General features: G+C 46.1%; 1 protein-coding gene across 2 annotated transcripts in view; it reads left to right on the forward strand.

Moving 5' to 3' along the window:
* The first annotated feature begins 6,476 nt into the window (after window positions 1-6,476).
* Psmd9 (proteasome 26S subunit, non-ATPase 9) overlaps window positions 6,477-16,907 on the forward strand; it is a 22,450-nt gene continuing 12,019 nt past the window's right edge. For both annotated transcript variants that reach the window (XR_003842978.1, XM_021186947.2), the window contains exons 1-2: window positions 6,477-6,681; window positions 12,846-12,948. Coding sequence is in view for 1 of the 2 variants with exons in the window: in XM_021186947.2 (XP_021042606.1) it covers window positions 6,544-6,681; window positions 12,846-12,948 (241 nt within the window). In the remaining variant the exon portion in view is untranslated. The remainder of the gene's footprint in view (window positions 6,682-12,845; window positions 12,949-16,907) is intronic.

Below are 16,907 nucleotides of genomic sequence, written 5' to 3' on the forward strand. Positions count from 1 at the left end.
CTAAGCCATCTCTTCAGCCCTTATTCTTTGAGACACGGTCTTTTCAGTGAGCCCGGAGCTCATCAATTTGGTTAGACTGGCTGGACACCAAGTTTAGGAGATCTACCAGTCCCTGTCCTCCTAGCATTGAGGTTATGAGTCCATGTTCCATGCCTGGCTTTTCACCGACACTGGAGTCCACACTCAGGTCCTCAGGGATCTTACTAAGTCACTAAGCCATCTCCCTTGTTTCTTTTTTTTCCAATTCCTTAAAAACTCTTTGGGCACTCACTTGGGAGCAAGTCAGCCACCCTTTGGCCTCTTGAAATCTCACTGTTTTTTATTGACAAGAAACCCAGGAAAGAGAAGAAGGACTCCTGGACAGGGCTGAGGTGAAAGACAGAAATACAGCAGACTGTCGATTATGACCCACAGATCTTGCTAGGGTGGGTCATGGTTGCTGGCTCTGTCCCCAGTTCCCTATCTTCTGGCCTCTCTTGTTCTGAAGTGAACATGATAATAATAATAATAAAAAAGGAGTGTTGTATAAAAGAGATGTACATTTCAGGCTCCACTTGATTGTGGATGCTTCCTAAAATACAAGGGTTGTGTGGTCACTGCAGGCAGTGAACCAAAACAGCCTGGTAAGGGAACAAAGATTGGTCTCTCCACCTCTCCTACACTGCTGTTCCATCACACACTCAAACACCTAAACATAAACAAGACCTCTGTCCACAGTTCCTGAGAGTCCGGGCCAAACGTGTACAACAGGGGTAAACATTTACACACCGCACCAAGTGGAGAGTGCGGAGAACAGTCCAGCATTGGGATCTCTGCACGGAGATCCTGCGAGTTGCTGGATTAGCCTGATATGCTCTTATGAGATGAGGGCTGTGCGAGAGCGCTAAGACCCAGCAAGAGCGCTAGAGACTGCTGGATCCTCAGCAGAGCTCGACTGGAGGGCATGAGGATGAGAGTCTGAAAGTAAGCAGAGACCACAAAGGCCTTAAAGGCAGAGAAAAAGGCACTAGAGCTTCGCTGAAAGCTTTCAAGCGGCATAGTTGATGAAGGTCCCCTTTGGGAAAGGTTATTCTGGCTGCCTTGGGGACTGGGGTGAAAGAAGTCAGCTGATGGGCTGCATTCAGGGAAGATGGACAGGAGCTGGGGGTGCCGATGAAATGAAGAGCTACGGAGGCAGTAGAAGGGACAGGCTGGCTGGCCATAGTTTTCTCGATCGCAGCCACCCTGATGTAACAGCCTGACGCAATCGGTTGAGCAACAATAGCCCTGGTTGCTCTGGTGGGTATCTTCTTGATGTCCTTATCTGGATGTGTTTCAAAGCTCAGAAGATTTGCCGGGTAGTTTCCACCTTTTCCATAGATGTCCATGGTACCTTTCTCCTGATTTATATATTGTTACTTTTTTTTTTTCCTTCAGAGCACCACCCATCTTTTAAAACTCAATACCACTTACAATGTAGTTGCAGAAATCATGACCCTGTCAATACAAGGGCATTGGTTGTCTTTCAGTAAGGAAATTCTCTTATGGAATTACAACCATCTCAGTGAGGAAGCTACCTTCAAATAACTGCGACACACACACACACACACACACACACACACATATATATATATATATATATATATATATAGGCACATAATATATTATACTATATAATATAGCATATAACATAGTTATGCTATATATGTGTGTGTGTCAAATACATGTTCCACCAATAAAACTCCTAAGCTCACCCTACTTGTTTTTTTTTTTTTTTTTTTTGAGACAGAGTCTCTCTTTCTATGCTGTAGCTCTGGCTGTCCCAGAGCATCCTGTCAGGCCAGGCTGCCATCAGACTCACGGAGTTCTGCCTGCCTCTGTCTCCTGAGTGCTAGAATTACAGGGCATCACACCTGGCCCCACATACATCTTTTGAAGCATCTCCTTGAAAACAGGGATTTTATTTCCTTTTAATGTGTGCCAGTATTTTCCCTCTGTGTATGCATGGAATAGCACACGCATTCTGGGTGCCACTGGAGGGCGCTCGAGGGCGTCAGTGCTTCTGGAACTGGCATTATAGAAGGGTGTGAGCCACTAGGTGGATGCTGGGAAACGCCTGGGTGCTCTGGAAGAGCGGCCAGTGCTCTTAACCAGTGAGCCATCTCTCTAAACCCCAAATTAAGCAACTGATCATACATATATACATACATACATACATACATACATACACACATACATACATAATACATACATACCCAGGGTCAAGCTACACAGCCAAGGCTGACCTCAAACTTGATATCCTCCTGCCTCAGCCTCTTGCGTGCTGAGATTACAGGTGTGTACAGTTTCTGAGCCACTGGACAATAATTCATTTACTGTGTTGTTTATAATGCAGGGTGCATCTTTAGGACATTGTCCTTTACAACCACAGTGCAAGAACTGAATTAGGAAACGTAATATTGATGCTATACAGTCTCTATGTACATACATCTTCAGGTGTTCCCGAGAATAGCCTTTGTAGTATTTTTGGTGGAGAAATGGAATGAGACCCCCATCAAAGGATACACCCTGGGCTCAGCTGATGTGGCGTTGTTTTCTTTCTTAATCTAAGGCCCTTGCCTAACTGACCCCACCTGTGCTGCATGTGTTTCACAATACTGACCTTTTGGAAGACAGGCCTGTTGTTTTGAAGGATGTATCTCAATTTGGATTTGTCTCTTTCCCCATAATTAGACTTGGGGCAAACATGTTTGAATACTATGTAGGTTGATGCATCTTCAATATATATGAATGATATGCTAAGATACTAGATTAAACTGGGTAGAAATTTGGTTTTTTCACATTTTGCTAGTTAATCAAATCAATTATTGAAAAGGTTTTCCTTCTTCATCTCTTTCTCTTCCTTCCTTCCTTTCTGTTTTAGTTTTTTTTTTTTTTTTCAAGACAGGGATTCTCTGTGTAGTCCTGGCTGTCCTGGAACTCACTCTGTAGACCAGGCTGGCCTGAAACTCAGGGATCAGCCTGCCTCTGTGTCCCAAGTGCTGGGATTAAAGGTGTAAGCCACCATGGCCCTCTTAAATGGTTTTCTTAGCTGTCAAATAAGGGCACCAATACATTTGGTTTCTTTGGATTGTTGAACTATCACACATGTACAGTAGAACATTATGTAGAACAGTATTTGAGATTCTCTGTCTTTCTCTCTCATTCAGGTCTTACATCATATCTTCATGTGCCCCACCACTGAGTTAAACTCTCAACCCTTATTAATATTTTTTTAAAACATGCTTTTTAAAAAAATACAGAGAAACTCCGTATCGAAAAACCAAAAACAAATAAACAAAAAACCCCAAATACTTACTTTATATTTCCTATGCATCAGTGTTTTGCCTGAGTGTGTGCCTGTGTGAGGGTGTCAGATTGTGGAGTTGCAGACATTTGTGAGCCGCCACATGAATGTTGGGATTTGAACCTTGGCCCTCTGGAAAAGCAGTCAGTGCCCTTAACTGCTGAGCCATGTCTCCAGCCCCCTTATTACTATTTTAAACATTTTATTTTTATTATATGTGTGTGAGCTGGCTAGTTCTATGTCAACTTGATGCAAGCTAGAGTTATCTGAAAGGAAGATGGAAACTCAATTAAGAAAATGCCTCCATAAGACCCAACTGTAGGGCATTGCCTTAATTAGTTATTGATGGGAGTGGGTTCAACCCATTGTGGGCTGGCGGTCCTAGGTTCTATAAGAAAACAGGCTGAGCAAGCCATGAGGAGCAAGCCAGTGAGCAGCATCCCCCCATCAGCTCCTGCCTCCAGGTTCCTGCACTGCTTGAGTTCTTGTCCTGATTTCCTTAAATGATGAACAATTATAAGGAAATATAAGCCAGATAAAGCTTTTCCTTCCTAAGTTGCTTTGGCCATTGTACTGGCTGGTTTTGTGTCAACTTGACACAGGCTGGAGTTATCACAGAGAAAGGAGCTTTAGTTGGGGAAATGCTTCCATGAGATCCAGCTGTAAGGCATTTTCTCAATTAGTGATCAAGGGGGGAGGGCCCCTTGTGGGTGGGACCATCTCTGGGCTGGTGGTCTTGGGTTCTATAAGAAAGCAAGCTGAGCAAGCCAGGGGAAGCAAGCCAGTAAGTAACATCCCTCCATGGCCTCTGCATCAGCTCCTGCTTCCTGACCTGCTTGAGGTCCAGTCCTGACATCCTTTGGTGATGAACAGCAGTGTGTAAGCTGAGTAAACCCTTTCCTCCCCAACTTGTTTCTTGGTCGTGATGTTTTGCACAGGAATAGAAACCCTGACTAACACAGCCATGGTTTCTTTTTTGTTGTTGCTGTTTTTTTGGTTTTTTTTGTTTTTTTTTTTTTCCAAGACAGGGTTTCTCTGTATAGTCCTGGCTGTCCTGGAACTCACTTTGTAGACCAGGATGGCCTCGAACTCAGAAATCCACCTGCCTCTGCCTCCCAAGTGCTGGGATTAAAGGCGTACGCCACCACTGCCTGGCTTCAGCCATGTTATTTTATCACAGCAATAGAACCTTAACTAAGACAGTGTGCAAGTGTTTTGCCTGCATATATGTATGTGTCCTATGTGCGTGCCTGATGGTCATGGAGGTCAGGTGAGGGCATTGGAGACCCTGGAGCTAGAGTAACAGACAGTTGTAAGCTTCCATTGGAAACTGAACCCAGGCCCTCTGCAAGAGCTGTAAGTATGTTCTTAACCTCTGAACCATCTCTCCATCCCACACCCCAATTTCTATGTTTACCTACACTTATAGAGGCCTGACAGTTTCATATTCTTTACCACTCCGGCGTTGTGGGGTATTCACCAGAGGAGACGGCTCAGATATAGTTTTAAGCCGATAGTCTTTATTAGTGAGCTGGCACAACCCTGAATGTTTGGGATCCCAGTGCAGCATGGAGCCCTTTTCAGGGTAAGATTTTTAAGCACAAGACATATATTTATATCCTGGGTTGATATACCTCAGTTAACAAGAATAGTTAGCCAGAAGTACAACTACTGAAGCCAAAAAGCAAGCAACTACTGAAGCTTAAAAAGTAAGATTTTTAAGCACAAGACATATATTTATATCCTGGGTTGATATACCTCAGTTAACAAGAATAGTTAGCCAGAAGTACAACTACTGAAGCCAAAAAGCAAGGTCAGTACACGTAGAGATTTTCTCCTAACGATGGACTTGGATGGGTTAGGTCTTTCTTTTAGTTTTGGCAGGTGGTGCTGTCTCTGTGTTGTGTATTCCAGCCTGAGTGGTACTTTCTTCATGGAGTCAGTTGTACTAAGGTCTGGGGGCCTGTTACTCCAGCACCTCGTGACAGAGGTGAAAGTCAATAAATACTTGGACACCCTTAAGAGACGACAGATGGCTACGGTGTGTGTGCTCTGATCAGGATCCAAAGGGAATAAATAAATAAATATAAATAAAAATAAGAGCGAGAGAGATTACTGTTAGTGTCATACAATAAGGTCAGAGAGCAGAGGGTGAAATTATTTAAGTCACACGGGCTACAGTCAGTGGCAAGGGTCCAACTTTGAACACAGGTTGTAGGGTTTGTACCATGAGGGATCCCCAGCCCGAAAGTGGTAAAGTGTTCCTGATACCCACTATTGCATAAACCATACGTGGTGGTACATGCCTGTAATCCCTGCAGATGGAATGTCAGATGCTCAAGGGCACTGGACACAGTAGGTTATAAAAAAAAAAAAAAAAAAAAAAAGAGGTCTTGAAGGTTTGACGAGGACGCGTTGAGGGAGGTGGGAAATGGACAGAATGGGAGTGCAGGGCTTGAGGGTGTCTGTGATCATGACAATATGAAAGAGAATATTCTAAAAGCTTGGGGGAAGAGTTTCAAGGTCGTCTTCACCTGCCTGAGATTCAGCAAATCTTGTCTGAAAAAAAAAGAACAAACAAACAAACCAGCAAATCCCTTGAAAGCCTCTTTTAAACGCTCAGGGGCTTCGTAGATGTTACGAACTGAAGTGTCAGAGCGGAAAGACTGGATCCTCTCACTTATACAGCTGGTGCCCAGTTTACTCAGCCTTAGGCTGAGTGAATGAAAAATAAGTGTGAACCAGATGTGGTGGCTTTAATCCCCGCACTCGGGAGGCTGAGGCAGGAGGACTTCTGAGTTCGAGGCCAGCCTGGTCTACAGAGTGAGTTCCAGGACAGCCAGGGCTACACAGAGAAACCCTGTCTCGAAAAACAGGAGGTGGGGTGGGGTGGAAGAGGGACGAATGGAGGGACGGGGCACAGAATGAAAAAGGAAGGAATGAAAAAGAAAAGTGGAAATGAGTCAGGATAAAGTTGGAATGAACGCCTACGTCGCCTGCGGCTCTATATCTGCCGGGTCATCTGAAAAACCACGTGGTCCACCTAGCCGGAGTTTCCGGTGACCTCGCCCCACCTCTAAGCCCCACCCTCTTATCATTTTCCGTACTTGCGCGTTGGCTGAGCTGTTTTGGCCCCGGGGAAGACCCGTAGCCTCAGCCTCGGCCGGCGTCCGTAGCCGGGAAACCCGGAGTCTGGCGCTCTAGCTTGGGGTCCGGCGATGTCGGGTGAAGACGTCCCGCACCGGGCCGAGTCCTCCGAGGCCCGTGCGGCCGCGGTCAGCGACATCCAGGAGCTGATGCGACGCAAGGAGGAGATCGAGGCGCAGATCAAGGCTAACTACGACATCCTGGAGAGCGTGAGTGTGGCGGGGAGGACGGGGAGGCCGGCGGACCAGGCTCGGGGTCGCTGCCAGGCAGTGTCCTAGGGGGGCCTTTGCTGCGGGCCACACGCCCCTTTAAGCCCTTTCTCTTGACTTGGGATTTATTTCCATTTCCGGAAGCATTAACTTTGCATTTTAAAGTTTTTTTTTTTGTTTTTTTGTTTTGTTTTTAACGCCTCCCCCCAAGCTGGCTTCGAATTCGTGATCCTCCTGCTTCAGCTTTCCGAGTGCGGGAATCGCGGGCCTGTGCCACCATGATATAGGCCTTAGTGAAACTACCTCGGTCGCAAGGATAGACTTATTTTGCTGAGGCACAGTGATAATCGCCACTGTCACCTTCTGTAGGTGACGTTACCAGGTTTGGGGTGCCTCGCCACCCAATTTTTCTTCAGGACTTTATAAACGTCAACTGGGAGTATTAATTGGGCATCTTGTTAAAATGCACGTTGTTGCCAGGGGAGGTGTCCCTATTTAAGCCCAGCGTTTGGAAAGTGGAGGCAGGGGGATCAGGACTTTAGGGTTATTCTTGCCTACATAGTTAGCCGGAGGCCGGCCTGGCCTATATTTGACCTTGTCTCCAAACAACAACAACAAACAATGACATCTGGGTGATGGGTGTCAGATGACGGTGTCATATGTGTTCTACACACGAGGTAGGTGCTGACCATGTGCCTGAAAGGTATTATCTTGTATGTGTGCTGTGCCAGGAAACTATCACAACGACATTGTTAAGTTGTGTGTGTCCCTGAAGCTCAAAGAGGCAGAGTCAGGGGCTGGAGAGATGGCTCAGTGGTTTAAAGGCACTGGCTGTCATAAGGGCTGGAGTTCGGATCCAGAACTTACTACTGTGTAAGTCCACATGCTCGTGGAGACGTTTAAACAGACACGAATCTCTTTAAAGAAAAAAAAAAATCAACCTGTGTGTGTATATATAAATATAGTGTGTGTATATAAATATAGTGTATATATACGTATGTGTGTGTGTATACACATATCTGTGTGTATACACATATATCTGTATATCTGTGTATGTATGTGTGTATGTGTGTGTGTGTGTGTGTGTGTGTGAAAAGGGAAGTCACTTGCTTAAAGTCACAGGCCTCAGGTTTGGTAAAGCTTAGACCTGTGCTTAAAACAGATAAAAAGCAAGTTTTGTTTTGTTTTTTAAATGAGGGTTTCTCTTTGTAGCTCTGCCTTTCCCGAACTCAGAGATCCACCAGCCTCTGCCTCTCAAGTGCTAGGATTAAAGGTGTGCACTACCATCGGCTGGCAAAAAGCAATTTCTGAAACTGCAGTTACTTGCCCACCTCCAGTAGAATCAGACATGTCTTGTCTTTTGGTAGTGGCCTACCCTTTACAGCATATGTGTAGCCCGAAGCGAGCAAAAGCATGGTGATTGCTACACTTTCAGGTCCAGTCGCTTCTACACAGAGAGCTCTAGGACTACATAGTGGAACAGCAAGAACCTGTGTGAACAGACCAGCATGTGGGGAGGCTAGGAGTGTGGCTCGGTTTGTCAGATGCACGCTGCACAGACCTGAAGACCTGAGTTCGGTTCCTAGAACTCAAGGCTATACTGGTCCATGTCTGGGATCCCAACTGGACAGGCAGAGACAGGAAGATGCCCGGGTTTGTGGGCAGCCAGTCCAGCCTGTTTGATGAACTGTAGACAGCATATCTCAAAGGAGGTAGATAGTGTTCCTGAGATGCTCCCTTGAGATTATCCTCTGACCGGCACATGCGTGGCAAGCATATGTGTCTGCACACACAGGTGCACCTGCATATGCACGGACACATGCATTAGAAACCAGATAAAAGGCCGGGCATAGTGGCGCATGCCTTTAATCCCAGCACTTGGGAGGCGGAGGCAGGCGAATTTCTGAGTTTGAGGCCAACCTGGTCTACAGAGTTGAGTTCTAGGACAGCCAGGGCTACACAGGGAAACCCTGCCTCGCAAAAACAAAACAGAAAGAAAAAAAAATAAAGACAGGCTCTCAGTGTACAGCTTAGACTATATATGTGAAACCCTGTCCTCCCTACATAAAAGTAAAAACAGATTATAAATGATAAATGAGATATCACTATTAAAACTCCGATTTCATAATACTTAGTCAAGAACATGAGAAGAAAAGCCACAGGATGGAAGGAAATGATTGCACATCCTCTCATAAGCTGGTGTCTGGGACATAGAAAAAGGAGTGATAAAACACAGTAATACATACACAAATGACATACTTAGAACAGGGCAGAGGGTCTAAGTGGACAGTCCTTAAATACATATGGTTGATAAAGAAGCTCATGAACACGTTCAGAACATCGGTTAAAAGCACCGTGTGCTCTTGCAGAGGACCTGAGCTCAGTTCCCAGCACCCACACGAGTGGTAACTCCCAGCCATCTGTAACCCCACTTCCAGGGTGTCCGATGCCTCTTCTGACCTCCGTAGGCACTTCACGCACATCCATACGTAGATCCAAAACACTCGCACACATAAAGGAAATCTTAGAGGCCCAGCATGCTGAACAGTCAGTGTAGTTAACATCACAGTGCCACACCCTCTCATACTCACAGGATGGGGATAACGAAAACATGGGTAATATCTTAAGGAGACTATGGAGAAATTGGAAATAGCATACAACTGTAAGATGATGTGAGTGCTATCCAAAAACAGCTCAGCAGTTTCTCAAACAATTAAACATGGAGTTAACATATAACCCAGAAAATCCATTCCTCATTTGATATTATGATTGTTGCAAATATATCATCCAAAAATTTACACACATCTGTAGTGAGAACTTTGGTTTCTTTGGAAATGCTTGTTTTTGTTATAATCCCAACTGCCGTCCCCAGCAGCTGAAGGTGATTTGCCTAGAACTCTAGCAGGAGCCTGAATCTGCAAGCAGTAGATCGGTCCTGAGCTTGGGTGATGTGGAATTGTGGAGGCTTTTTAGAGGATATATAAATGTTAGGGCTCTGAGCGGTGGAGTTGTTGGTTGCGGTTGGTTACTGTTGGTCTAGTTGGTTAAGTAGTCCTATGCAGAGAAGAAGAAATTAGATATCCTGATCAAGCTTGCTCCAAGGAACTCAAATGTTCCTAATCAGCTGGAAGTAGTCTAAAAATAAGATCACCCCTTTCCCCTCTACCCTTTTCCCCCTCCTGTCTAGTCTTAGGGGGTTGAAAGGGTGGAGGAAAAGAGGTGGAGAAGGGTGGAAGAAAGAAGAACCCACAAGTAGCCAAAGTTGGGGTGCACACATTGTTTAATAAAATAGCTAGGAAACGGGAAGGAGCACGTATTCTCCAGCTAACAGAGAAATAAAACATAGTCAGCCCGTGCGGTGGGGGATTGACACTAAAAGGAGTGGTGAGTTCAAGTATATGAATACTTGTTCATGCTATCCGGTAAATAATCCTTGAAGGCATTGTGAGAGAGAAGATGTAAAAGCACCTTGTATTGTGCATGCTCTCTCATCATGGTGTGTACTTCTGGCTATCTCCCAGTACTTACTATATAGCCCAGGCTAGCCTTGGATTCTTGGCAGTTTGCTGCAGCCTCCTGAGATTAGAGGTGGCCACCACTACACCTAGCTCCCTTTTTTGACACACGTCTGGCTAAAAGTCCAAGCTGGCCTTGAACTCGCTCTGCAGTTCTAGCTGGCCTCCAACTTGTAATGTTCCTGTCTTGGCCTGCCTCAGCGTTGGGATTATAAGTGGCTGTCAGTGTGCGTGGCAGTGCATGGTTCCACGTGTATGGAATGTCCTGTTCTGTGTCTCAGATGTCCCCTGAAGGCTCCCATATTAAAAGTCGGGTTCCCAGAGCGATGCTCTTGACACATGGTGGGACCGTTAAGAGGTTCTGTAGGTCATTGGAAGCATGCCCTTGCCGGGGTGGTTACTGTAGGTTGGTGGTGGCACGCCCTTGCTGGGGTGGTTACTGTAGGTCACAGGAGGAGTGCAGGGGCAGTGGAAACAGGATTTTTCTTTTTGTTTTTTCCTTCCTCCTAGGATCGTGATGGAAGTTGGCTTCCACGATAATGTTCTGCCTCTCCACAGAGCTAAAAACAAAGAGTCTCTAAATATACCTACCTACCAACAAACAGACATCAAACAACGCATCTGTCCAGTTCTGTACTGAAACTCCAAAACTATGAGCTCCAATAAGCCTCTTCTGTCTGTGTTGGCTACGATACTCAGCCATATTCTCAGAGTTTCGGGGGGGACAGTGTGGGAGCCTGCCTCACATAAGTAGTTGCTAAAGCAGAGGTCCCTCTGGTTCCAGTGACTCAGGAGGCTCCTCAGGAGACTGAGGCAGGAGGATTGGTTGGTCCCAGAGAACAGCCTGGGTAAACATAGTGAGGCTAAATATAAAGTGTTAAAATGAATGTATTGTATTGAACAAGGAATATATTCCAATGTTCAGATTCAGAACCTGCTGGTGGATATCAAAGACAAAGGCTCTCCATCCTTCCCTAACTCCCAGCCGCTCGGTTTCTTGCCCTGGAGGCAGCCGGTGCCATCCAGTGATGGACGGAACCTTGGTATGCCTCGTAGGTCTTCTTATTTTTAGAAGAGTCTAAAACCTGGACCCAGCTGCATTCCCTGGAGTTCACTTCCTCCAGTGTCAAGGCTGCAGCCGGTGTCAGCTGCTGGGAGGGAGGCCTTGGAGAGGTCAGGTGAGGGATGGAGCTGAGACAGGAGGCGCTGAAGGCTCTTGGAGTGCTGTGTTGTTGCTTTCATTAATTGGTTTTGGAGAGACGATCTCATGCATCCAAGGCTAATCTTGAGCTCACTGTGTAACCAAGGATGACCTCGAACTTTGATCCTCGTGTACCACCACATCTGGCTTTTGCAGTGGGGGAGATGGGTCCAAGGTTTTATGTATGTTAGGCAAGCACTCTAGCAACTGAGCTACATCCTATATCCCTAGCTGTATTAGTCAGGGTTCTCTAGAGTCACAGAACTTACAGATAGTCTGTATATAGTAAAGGAATTTATTGATGACTTACAGTCTGCAGTCCAAATCCCAACAATGGTTCAGTAGTAGCTGTGAATGGAAGTCCAAGGATCTAGCAGTTGCTGAGTCCCACACCGCAAGAAGGCGAAAGAGCGAGAGCCAGACTCCCTTCTTCCAATGTGCTTATATGGTCCCCAGCAGAAGGTGTAGCCCAGATTAAAGGTGTGTGCCACCACACCTTTAATCCCAGATGATCTTGGACTCGGAGATCTCCCTGTCTTAATCTTCTGGATTCAATCACCACTGTGTCTCAAGATCTCCATACCAAGATCCAGATCAGAAACTTCTATCTCCCAGTCTCCAGATTAGGTTCACTGGTGAGCCTTCCAATTCTGGATTGTAGTTCATTTCAAATATAGTCAAGTTGACAACCAGGAATAGCCACTACACTAGCCCTACTTAATTAGTTTTGTGTGTGTGTGAGTGTGAGTGTGTGTGTGTGTGTGTGTGTATACTGTAGAGAATCAAATCCAAGATTGGCATATGCCAATCCAGTGCTCTACCACTGACCTACGGTCCAGCCTTGCTTTGTGTACACTAGTCTCATACATTGCTTGCATTGTTTTTGGTTTTTGGTTTTCTGAGACAGGGTTTCTCTGTGTAGCCCTGGCTGTCCTGGAACTCACTTTGTAGACCAGGCTGGCCTCGAACTCAGAAATCTGCCTGCCTCTGCCTCCCAAGTGCTGGGATTAAAGGTGTGAATCACCATGCCCAGCTGTGCTTGCATTGTTTTTTAAAGACTTCATTTTATGAATGTGTGTATAGTGTGGACCAGGGCATTGATGAGGAGAGTCTCTGGAGGTCAGAGGACAGCTTTGTGCGGTTTGTGTGCCTTTTCCATCTTGACGTGGCCCCCAGGAATTGAACTCGGATTGTTAGTCTTTATTTGCTGATCCATCTCTATGGCCTCATTGCTTTCATTATTAAAAATTATTTAAAACTGGTACCCGCTGCAGTGGGTAGCTATAAGGACACAGTTACAGAGCCTGATGTGTGCTAAAGACATCACTGTGTAGTCCTCACTGTCCCTTTTATCATGAGTTAGAAGGACAAAGGTCAAGGGAACTGAATCTTGGTGTTTTTACCTGTGAGGTTTTTTTTTTTTTTTTAACCACATCTCTTTCCTCCAGCAAAAAGGAATTGGCATGAACGAGCCGCTGGTGGACTGTGAGGGCTACCCCCGGGCGGATGTGGACTTGTACCAGGTCCGAACAGCAAGACACAACGTTATCTGTGAGTGACCCTCGCTCGGGCTGTCTTGGCTTGTGGTGGGGGTGCTGAAGACACAGGGGGATGATTAGCGTTGAGCATTGCAAAGCTTTTCTGCTTTGACAGAATTACCTTGTCCTGTTGTGGAACTGAGAAGCAAGGGGACAGGGTGGACGGCAGAGATCCGTGTTGATGGCTTTTTTTTTTTTTTTTTTTTTTTAAATTTTAAATACTTTGCTTCAAAGATAGATGTGATGGCACATGCCTTTAATCCCAGCATTCAGGAGGCAGAGGTAAATGGATCTCTGTGAGGTTGAGGCTGGCCTGGTCTACAGAGTGAGTTCCAGAAAGTATAGAAAGTATAGAACGGGGCTGGGGAGATGGCTCAGCAGTTAAGAGCACTCACTGACTGCTCTTCCAGAGGTCCTGAGTTCAATTCTCAGTAACCACATGGTGGCTCACAACCATCTGTAACACAACCACCTCTTCTGGTGTGTCTGAAGAAAGCAACAGTGTACTCACATACATGAAAAAAGGATTTAAAAAAAGTAAAAAACAAGGAATGAAAACTTTTCTTTGTTTTGCGATGTCATTGAATTTAACAGTGGAAGCCCAAATCAGTCGCTGGAGTCCATGAAGTAGGTTCCTACTGTGCAAATAGAAAAGACCCAGGCTGGCTCTCAGACTGAAGTGTGCAGTATAAAGGCCCGCAGAACCAGGCTCTGCCTGTCTTCAGGCCCATGGCTGTGTTCAGGCAGGTGACAGGTGACAGGAGGAAAGGTCCTGGCATGCCACCCTGAGTTCGCCATTGCGTTAGCATTTTCCTGCCAGGAAGGCTGGCAAGCCTGTTCTGCTGCAGGCTCATCACTCTCCTGAGGGAGTCTTACACATGGTCTTTGTCTTAATGAAGTACCTGGCAGAGCATGGCACCTGCAGAGGATATTGGGTTTGTGTTCCTGCTCTAACAAGCCACAAGACTGTATTGTCTCTGACAGATCTGGAGGTGAGACAGCTAGGGCTAACAAAATCCAGGTGTCAGTGGGGCTGGCTCCCCCTAGGGGCAGGGACTGGTGGTGCATCCTCTGTCTTTAAAAGTAATGATCACATCTTTCTAGCCTTTGCTGCTCTTATGGAATCTTGTCTTCTCCCCCTCCTGCCTCCCTCTTTAGCTTGTTAAGAGCTGGGCCCTCCCAGAAAATCCAGGCTCATCCCAGGGTTCTGAGGTCACATGTGCACTGGCTTCAGGATGAAGGTGTGAACACCATTTACTTGGCACTGGTAGATAATCAGCCCTCCATCCTGTTATACTTAGGGGATCAGTCACCCATGGTTTGCACTTCATGATTTCCGCTGAGTATGCCCTGACTCTGGCTTTGTCCGAAGTGTTTTGGTAAAGGAGCTGCCTTTACAAACAGGGCGCAGAGTGAGACTCATGCTCCCTTAAAGCCCCAGTGTGGGGGGAGAGCTCCTCAGAGCATCCTCTTTCCCCTGATGGTTCTGATGTTAAAAAGGTTAGTTTTACAGGAAAACAACTAAGGAGATGCAGAGAATAAGAAAGCCATGTGACAGACGGCAGCAGATATGAGGGAAATTCTGAGCTTCACCTGAAACCTCTGAGCCCCCAGGGATGGGGCCCACCCCCTTCCACAGAAGCAGAGCCTGGGGAAGTTTGAGGACTGCCGATTTTCAGTGCCCATTAGCTTCGTGTTCCAACAGCATTCTTTGCCGCTAACTTGAGCTGCGGCAGTATTATATTCTCTGTGTTTGCATGTGGGCGTGTGTGGGCGCACGCGCCCTGCTGGGGGTGGAGCCTGGGGCTTCGTGCTAGAGCTTACTGCACCACTTGGGCTTTTCAGCTATGCTTAGCCTATTTCTGGACGCTTTACACTGTTCTACTCTGTGTTAATTTTATATCATTTTAATGACTTTGTTATGTGTTAATAATATGATTGAACAATTCCCCCTTATTAGTATTCTTTTGAAAGACAATTCCCACAAGTTTAATGTATTCTTAAACATGGATTTTTCTTAAGGAACAATCCTAGGCTTACATTGAAATTGGGAAAGTAATACAGAAAGGTCTCATATGCCGAGTCCTTAGTCGCTAATCACCAGCAAGTGGTAGCATGGTACATTTGTGACAGCTTAAACTTAATTTTGAAATAATTGCTGCAGAAGTGTTTACCCAGGCCATGAAAACCTTTTGAATTCTGATATGGAATTGTAATATATCAGCAACTCAGTCATTGGTCCTCTCATCCACGGCAGTGTGGAGAATACAGACTGTGTCTAAGACAGTGACTCTACTGTAAACCTCCCTGGCCTGGGGTCTGGTTTTCTCCCCTCACATCTACCTCTGTGGGCTGAGTACCCAAGTCCCCTAATTCCTGAGGGCCCCACGTTTGCTCATGGTGACAGGCAGGCTAGATGATCACACAGTCCTACAGTCAAAGGCTCCTGCAGAGTTGGAGAGTCTGTGACCCAAGGGTGCCACATGTGGATTGGCTATCAAAGTGACAGTTACAGGCTGCCTTGGAGACTCCGGAGTGAGTTGTATTAATCCAGTGGCCTGGGTTGAATAAGGAGTGGGATCCAGAGAAGGAGGAAAATATATTTTTTAGTTTTAAAAGGACATTAAATGCTGGCTGCTTGCAGGACCAGCCTCCAGACAGGAAGGACCTGCTGGACGACCGTGGTGATGCATTTTGTTTTAATTTTTATTTACATGTATAGGTGTTTTGCCTGCATACAACATTTGTGCCAAATGCCTGCAAAGGCCAGAAGAGGACATTAGATCCCCTGGGACTAGAGTTATAGACAGTTGTGAGCCTCTACGTGCTGGGAATTGAACCTGGGTCCTTTCTAGCGCTCTTAACTGCTGATCCGTCTCTCTAGCCCCTGATTCAACATTATAAATTAGCTTTTAGCACTAAAACTTGGAGGCAGTCCCCTCTTCAAAGCCCTCAGTTTTGTTTTGTTTTTTTAAGATTTATTTATTTATTATGCGTAAGTACACTGTAGCTATCCTCAGACACTCCAGAAGAGGGCGTCAGATCTTGTTACGGATGGTTGTGAGCCACCATGTGGTTGCTGGGATTTGAACTCCGGATCTTTGGAAGAGCAGTCAGGTGCTCTTACCCACTGAGCCATCTCACCAGCCCCAGCCCTCAGTTTTTAGCCTTTCTAGGAAAATCAAAGATTTGGCAGCACTAAATCTGCCTCTTAAGCCCCCTCAGTTGGCAGGAGCCTGACCGACACTCAGCATCCCCACACATGCTCACTAGGCTCTTGTGCCATATCCCCCTCCTCTATAAGAATTTAAGAAGAAAAAAAAGACAGGCTTGTATGTACCTGAGGCTAACCTTAAACAAAATACTTAGCTGAGCATGGCCTTGAACTTTTTTTTCTTTTAAAGATTTATTTAATATTATATAAAAGTACACTGTAGCTGTCTTCAGATGCACCATAAGAGGGCATCAGATCCCACTACAGATGGTTGTGAGCCACCATGTGGTTGCTGGGATTTGAACTCAGAACCTTTGGAAGAACAGTCAGCACTCTTAACCCCTGAGACATCTCGCCAGCCCAGCCTTGAACCTTTGATCCTTGTGCTTCTGCCTCTTGAGTGCTGGGATTTACAGGCAGGTACCACCACAAGCATTTTATGTGGTGCTGGGGATCAAACACGTCTCATGGGGACTCAGCAAGCTCGACCAACAGAGCTATACCCAGCTCCAGGGAAATCCTTCTGGCAGACACTCTACCTCAGCCTTGTTTTGTGGTGTGTTTTCCTTGAGACAGATTCTTAAGTACCTAACACTGGTCTCCTGATCCTCCTCCTGACCCTCTTCCTGATCCTCTTCCTGACCCTCCTCCTGATCCTCCTCCTGACCCCCTGATCCTCCTCCTGATCCTCCCCCTGACCCTCCTCCTGATCCTCCTCCTGATCCTCCTCCTGACCCTCCTCCTGATCCTCCTCCTGA

Source organism: Mus pahari, chromosome 23 (assembly GCF_900095145.1).
Source record: "Mus pahari chromosome 23, PAHARI_EIJ_v1.1, whole genome shotgun sequence".
Taxonomy (NCBI): domain Eukaryota; kingdom Metazoa; phylum Chordata; class Mammalia; order Rodentia; family Muridae; genus Mus; species Mus pahari.